The 7,564-nt window shown below is 37.2% G+C and overlaps 1 protein-coding gene across 1 annotated transcript; it reads right to left on the bottom strand.

Moving 5' to 3' along the window:
* Window positions 1-1,610: 1,610 nt before the first annotated feature.
* Window positions 1,611-6,808, bottom strand: LOC147406248 (ATP synthase subunit beta, mitochondrial-like). Its single transcript, XM_086434210.1, has 9 exons — window positions 6,242-6,808; window positions 4,783-4,858; window positions 4,585-4,673; window positions 4,331-4,448; window positions 4,129-4,232; window positions 3,873-4,031; window positions 3,562-3,786; window positions 3,157-3,468; window positions 1,611-2,087 (listed from the first exon to the last, which is right to left on the bottom strand). The coding sequence occupies exons 1-9, from the start codon at window positions 6,722-6,724 to the stop codon at window positions 1,974-1,976; spliced, it is 1,680 nt and encodes a 559-aa protein (XP_086290336.1). The 5' UTR covers window positions 6,725-6,808; the 3' UTR covers window positions 1,611-1,973.
* Window positions 6,809-7,564: the final 756 nt, after the last annotated feature.

Raw genomic sequence — 7,564 nt, 5'->3', positions numbered from 1 at the left:
TAGCATTCAAGCATCACTTTGCCCTGGGAGACAGCGCCCCCCTACACTTCTTACAAACATCCACACTGCCATTGGAAAGGAGGATTGAAATAAGCTGATATTTAGGGTCTGTTCTTTACAGAAGTCAGCTCCAGCTCCAAAAGTCAGCTTCTGGAAGAAGCAGAAGCCTAGAGCCTGAAAAGCTACATTCAGCAGAAGCCTGTTCGTTACAGAAGCATATAAATTAGAAATTGATGTTCGTTTGACAGCTTTTTATTGCTGGATTCTGGTAAAATGACCAGAATACCCTTAATGTTGATAATGCATCTAAAATGCATAAAAAATGACTAAAATACCTTTATATATATATATATATATATATTATTTTTAATTTAAATAAATTTATAAATTTTATGAATTTTATAATTTTATCAAAATTTCAGTAGCATCTGCTTTAAAAATGGACATATGAAAGATGACATTAATGCACTGATCATTATTATTGTCTCATCATCATCATCTGTATTATTTTATATAAAAGATTATAGATGACTAATTTTCGAAAGAAAATTCAAATTTTTTATAAAAAAAATCTAGGATTTCAATTGGTGATTTTTCATTAATCACTGAAACAAATTATACTAATCCCTAAATAGATAATATATAGTCATCTATTGTAAATTTTAGTTATTTTCCTTTTATCTCAATCGTCATTTGATGAATAGTAAACCTTTTATGCTTGTCTTTGAATCCTTAGACTTAAAAAAATAAGTCTAATTTTATTTTTTATCTTAGAACTTGAGATGACATGTTTTTAAGAAAAAATCAAGACTTTTTCGGATAAGATTAAAGACAAGGGTATTTCCATCATTTTACGTCAATATTTCATGAAAGACCAAAGAAAGATTATGTCATTAGTTTGAACTTTGAATTTTAAAACACACGGGATTATCTATAATGAGAATTTTTATTGGCACCCCAACTTTTACTTACTACACCCCATCTAAATTTTATAGTTGATGGTGGCAATGTGAAAATGTTAATTCCTATTTTAAATGCATTGTGTTAATTTTTTTATTGGGAAGTAGTGATAAATAATTTGAAGTAATTGGATTGTAATAAGTAAAAGTTGGGGTGCCAATAGAATTTCTTCATAACTAACAAAAAAAATCAGATTGCTTGGGGTGAAGTCATAATTAATGGTGTGGTAATAACACATCTCTTTATTTATTCTCAGATTTTTATCACCCTCTCTCTTTCCATTATATGTGGTGGACCCATCTAGCACAATTCTTTTTTTATTATATTTAAAGAAGGGTACAAATCATTTGGTGGAATATTATTTAAAGAAGAGGGGCATTTAAGTCATTTTAAGTTGGTGGAATATTATTTAAAGAAGAAGGGCATTTAAGTCATTTTAAGTAAAACCGTTTTCGATCTTTGCTTCGCGCAAAAGCTCATTCGCGGAGCACCTCAAAGGCGGCTTCAATTTCGGACTTCAATCTGAAGCCCAATCAGCTCCAGAAGCCCAAACGAACACAATCCAACGGGCTTTTTAGGCTTAAAAGCAATAAAAGCTAAAAAAGTCCGGCTCCGAAGCCCAAACGAACAGGGCCTTACTTTCCACATCATTTGAACAATATACTCAACTGGCATTTTCAAATTCATCAAACAAGCATCATCCATGGCTTTTGAGCAGTTCAAATGAAACAAAGTTTTCTAATTGAAATACACTTATCTTTTTCTTATTTGAAAATTTAAAAAAAGGGGAAAAAAGATAGGGTCCTGGCAGAGCAGGCTCTTGGTTTGTTTCTCTATCCAACCATGATTCTGCCCAAAAAACAAAAACAAAAATAACACAAACTGAACAGAGCAAAGACAAATACAGTTGATCTCAAAAATGCAACTCCAAGTGCGCTGGCATTGCCAAGCACCAACTTCATTATTGACCTTTTTTAAGTTACCAGAACACAGAAAAGGGAAGAAGGTGTGAATTATGTTGCAGACTCCTTGGCAATCTTCTCGGCCTTGGCAATAACTTCTTCAATACCTCCAACCATGTAAAATGAATGCTCAGACAGGTCATCGTACTTTCCATCCAAGACACCCTGCCACAACACAGTCCCCCCCCAGACCAAATGATTCGTTAGAGAACATAAATAATGCTATCAAATGTCCACCCATCAGTAAGCACATTGCATATTGGCAGAAACACAGCATAATAAATAGGTGACTAGATTTGAATTACTCGTCATGATACACTTTTCTGTCTACAGATGTCACCCCATAAGAAGGTTTTGAAAAGACATTGGTGTCACAAATCAATGAGCCAACACAATAGTGTCTATGAATTTCGAACAGTTGCTACAATATGTGATACTAGAAATTCCAGAATCACGTAGACTTTCTTTCTTTTCCTGTTTCGTATTGCACTCTACTTGGGAAACTGGATTTGCAACAACATATAGAATGTGACAACTCACTGAATCGGAGTTTGAAGAAGGGGAAGGAGAATGAGCCCTTGACCCACAACAGATAGAGGAGGATTTATTCAATCACATAGTTTGGGTTCTGACAAGTATCAGTCATAGACATGCATGCACAGTTCTCTTGGAACATTGAATTTCAAACAGGTTCTTCCGTACAGAATTTGAGCCTTACACAGATTAATACTCATTGCTGAATAAGGGCATCTAAGAGGACAAAACAAAGAAATTATAGCATTGCAGGTCTAACTAAGAGCTACTGAACATTCATGGTTCTGGTTGAGCCACCAAGGGATGTCATGGTTTAGAGTCGGATGGGCTATGCCCCCAATTGGTTAGAGGGTCAGACTTGGGTTTGGTCCGACCCAACCCCCCTTCTCTCTGTCTAACTGACCCAAACAGACTGGGCTTTAACAAGATCATGTAGGCTCAATTAAAAGCAGTAAGTGTAAGACCCAGCCCATTAAAAGATAATGACTATAAACAGAATTGACTTGTGGGAATGAAGATTCATTCCTTCTGACGGAATAAAATGGAGGACTAAGATTCATTCAGAATATCCAAAATTTTGGGATGAGGCTTTGATGATGATGACGATGAATAGAAGTACCCTAATAATGCGTGCATATTGAATGTAAAGTTAAATTAATAAAATGAAAAACTACCACACAAATCAATAGATTTTTAATACCTGGAAACTGGTAATGCTCTCTTTCAGTTCCACATATTTTCCAGGGGCACCCGTGAAGACTTCCGCAACATGGAAAGGTTGGCTCAAGAACTTTTGAATTTTACGAGCACGAGCCACAGTCAACTTATCATCTTCACTGAGCTCGTCCATTCCTAAAATGGCAATAATATCTTGAAGATTCTTGTAATTCTGAAGAACCTTCTGTACACCACGGGCAGTATTATAGTGTTCCTCTCCCAAAATATGAGGGGAAAGCATACGAGATGTAGAATCAAGTGGATCGACAGCAGGATAGATACCAAGCTCAGAGATCTACAAATAATATGACAACCACAATGTTATAAACAGAATAAATGAAGAAATCATTCTCTCAATAAATACAGAACAATAAAAAAAGCAAGTAACCTGACGAGACAACACAGTGGTAGCATCCAGGTGGGCAAAGGTGGTTGCGGGAGCAGGATCTGTCAAGTCATCAGCAGGCACATAAATAGCTTGAACGGATGTGATGGAACCTTTCTTTGTCGTTGTGATCCGTTCTTGAAGGCCTCCAAGATCTGTAGCCAAAGTTGGTTGGTAACCGACGGCAGATGGTATACGACCAAGTAAAGCAGACACCTCAGAGTTTGCCTGGATTGTAAAAGGAGGAAATTAGCATAAAACCATAAAAAAAAATAGAATAATTCTTCTAGAAGATTCTGAGCAAGAAAGCTTACTTGGGTAAAGCGGAAAATGTTGTCAATAAAGAGTAGCACATCTTGCCCTTCAGCATCACGAAAGTGCTCGGCCACAGTCAACCCTGTAAGTCCAACACGAGCACGAGCACCGGGGGGTTCATTCATTTGACCGTACACAAGAGCACACTTGCTTTCACTCTGAAATGTAGAACAAGATTGTTCAAATAAATATACACAAACACGAATCAAAAGCTAAAAGCTTTGACGCACAAAATAGGAATAACAATAGATTGACCTGCTTATCCCCAAGCTTAATGACACCACTTTCCATCATTTCTCTGTAGAGATCATTACCCTCACGAGTACGTTCACCGACACCAGCAAATACAGAAAAACCACCTGAAAAAAAAAAAAAAAAAAAACATTGAAAGTAAGTCTTTTGATAAATGAATAAAAATGAAACAATGTTTAACCATGCATTTTCTATAAAAACCAACCATGAGCTTTGGCGACATTGTTGATCAGTTCCATAATAAGCACGGTCTTTCCTACACCAGCACCACCGAACAAACCAATTTTTCCACCTCTTTGGTATGGTGCAAGGAGATCCACAACCTTTCGAATACAATATACATTGGATGAATAGGTTACTACAGGAATGGAGATTGAGATCAAACAATATCTAGGGCAAAGACACGTGAGCAAAAAAATTGATTAAAAAGAAAAGGTGGGAAAAAAGCAATTAACATACCTTGATACCAGTGACAAGGATCTGTTGTTCGGTTGCCTGTTCAACAAATGAAGGGGCTTCACGATGGATGGGCAGAAAGTGATCGGTTTCTGTTATAATGGGAAACATCAATAACATAAAAAATATAAAACAAACTATTTAGATCTTAGCAGCACTTTGTGAATAAATTAAATGTAAAAATGCTTTGTGATTCCTTACTTATATCTCCTCTCTCGTCGATGGGCTCTCCAATAACATTCATAATACGGCCAAGGGTAGCCCTACCTACAGGCACCTAACAAGCCATATACAGACCCAATGACATGAGGAAGCAAAGTAAACAAAAATACCATTATCAGAACATTTAAGGAAAGCAATCCAAAAAGAAAACAGACAAGTAAACTCCAAAAGCACAAAAATAGCAAGGCAAACAAACCCAGAAAAGCATAGCAAAACATGTCAAAACCCCATGTTAACTCAACTAAGAAGTAAGATCAAACAAAACCTAATTTCAATTTTTGACCAAATTATTCTATGAGAGGAAAAGGCAGAGATCTTCATTCAACCTGAACTCAAACAATGAAAAATAGCAACAAACCCCCCATAATCTTACAATAGTTACCACTGCAACCTTAGTTGGGATCACAAACATTTGAAATTAATCAACCAAGATCATCATAATTCAAAAAAAAAAAAAAAAAGACTCACAGCCTTGGTCTCAAAACTCATCCAAGACTGAGACGTATAGCCCAAGTCGTCTCGGTATCGCCCAGCAACGAGACGGACAGATGTTTTATTTTTTTGAGTTTTGCAGAATCTCGTGAGACGAACAATGCGTCTCGGACAAGATATCAAAAATCTCGTCTGAGATATCCAAGAAGAATGAGATATATCAGCTTTCATCTCCAAACCCTATCCTATTCACCCCCAAATAGATTTTTTCTCCTCCTCTCAACCAAGTGAACCAAAGAACAAAGGAGTTTGGTAAAAAACTTCATCTTCCTCCTCTAAATCAAACTTATCAAAGAAGGTTTTCAGAATTTTTAAATGGTCTAAAATCATTGTCTCATTGCCAAACGAGATGAGAAAACTCGGTATCCGGCAGGTATGAGACATGAAATTGAGTTTTAAAACCATTCTCACAGGGTGGAGGTGAATTAAGATAAATCTCATTCTGTGAAAACAAACTCAAATAAACAAAATACTTTCAAACACCCCAATAACCAAAATCGCAGAGCTTCCTGCATAGTATTGTTTCAAAAATCATCTGAAACCGAGATGACTCGGCCAAATCATCACGGTATCATCCTTGAACAAAATGAGATGCCAAAACAACAGATCTCACTTTACAATGTGCTGGATCAGATTAGATAGAAAACAAAGATCTATAAACAAAAACAAAAAGACTAAGCATGAGATTTACCAGTATCAATAGCTTCCCCCATTATACACTAACACGATCCATTAAAAAGTAACATTTAAACATAACTCCTATCCACAAGTAAATCCAAAAGATACAGAAAGAAAAACACAAAAATCTAAATCCACGAATCCATAGAAACAACAGAAACCACAATTCACCCCCAAAAATAAAATAAAAAATAATAGACGTTCTTCAGATGCTTCTCATCTACTCGATCAACGAATCAGGAAGAATATTAGACAAAGAAAAACTTACAGTGATGGGAGAACCAGTGTTGAGAACTCTTTGGCCTCGTACAAGCCCTTCAGTACCGTCCATGGCGATCGTCCTCACCATTTTCTCCCCTAAATGCTGAGCGACTTCGAGAACCAAACGGATCGAATTGTCCAAAACCTCAAGAGCAGTCAAGATCGGAGGCAATCCTTCCTCGAATCTAACATCAACAACAGCACCGATAACCTGACACACACTTCCGATCGCTCCGGCACCGGTGAACTCATCAGTGATCTTGCCACTATGAACGGTTCCCTTCGTCGGAGGCGGTGAAGGTGCTGAAGATGTAGGAGCAGCGGCGGCCGCAGTGGCGTAATCGACAACTCGATTGAGGAGAAAACCCTTTGGAGAAGGGCGAGATGCGGGAGATGGTGATGGAGATCTAGGATTGATGATCGCGGGTTTCGATGTAGAACGACGTACAGAAGATCGAAGGAGAGAGGATAAGACCTTGCGAGACGCCATGGATGGATGGCAGTAGGGTTAGGGTTTCGGATTCAGCCAATATACTGGAACTGAAAGTGAGGAAGAGAGAGTGAAACTGCGGATGTCAACGAGATTTATAATATTGGATTTACCGAAGGTTTGGCGTCCAGATTTATTTGGATTGTCGCACAATACCATGTAACCAACCCACCAACGAGACCAAGTAAAGATGGGTTTGGGTTTGGGCCTCATTATGGGGATGAACTTGTACCATTTTTATGGGCTTTTTGCTTGGGCTAGCACTTTTAATTCATATATGGACAAAATTCAATTGGAAAATAACAGCAACCCGTGGGCTTTATTGATGGCCTTGGGATCTTACCATTGTTGATGGGCTCTTTTTTTGAGATGGAGGTTTTACTTGGTCTCTGTGGGCTAAAATTGGGTGGATTGGGCAGTATTTGGAGAATTGAACTTGACAATAATAACAATAGGAAGTCCAGCAAAGCTTCATCCCGAATATTTGGGTTCATTTAAATGAACCATTTTCTTCCATTCCACTACGTATAAACCAAGTCTCATGTTATTTAGAGAATGAGATAATATTTTCTTTAATGATCTCCAATTAGGTTCTCTTGAGTCTTCCTCTTTTCTTTTTTTTTTTAAGACCTTCAACTTGAATATTTTTTCGAGAATCGGGGGTTCTAATTGATTTTCGTTGGACATGCCTAAGCCATCTTAATTCCAATCCATTATATTTAAAACTTTAGGTGCGTTAGGGAAATTTATAACAAACTCAGAGGTCATCGAGTTAGTTTTCGACTTAGAATCCTGTACCTTGTTTACTAATTTGGAAATCGAGTTGAATAATAAGACTTT

The sequence above is a fragment of the Akebia trifoliata genome, chromosome 3, assembly GCF_017979445.1.
Source record: "Akebia trifoliata isolate Shusen 1 chromosome 3, ASM1797944v1, whole genome shotgun sequence".
NCBI classification, from domain to species: Eukaryota; Viridiplantae; Streptophyta; class Magnoliopsida; order Ranunculales; family Lardizabalaceae; genus Akebia; species Akebia trifoliata.
This window is presented reverse-complemented; position numbering and strand designations above follow the sequence as displayed.

Bases quoted from the DNA above. Each gene is read 5' to 3' on its own strand.
- LOC147406248 (XM_086434210.1), bottom strand. From the start codon at position 6,724: ATGGCGTCTCGCAAGGTCTTATCCTCTCTCCTTCGATCTTCTGTACGT. The intron at 4,233-4,330 runs GTTGGTTTTTAT...TTTTTTTTTCAG, and splicing joins CAATGTCGCCAAAGCTCATG to GTGGTTTTTCTGTATTTGCT. The intron at 3,787-3,872 runs GTAAGCTTTCTT...TTTACAATCCAG, and splicing joins ACATTTTCCGCTTTACCCAA to GCAAACTCTGAGGTGTCTGC.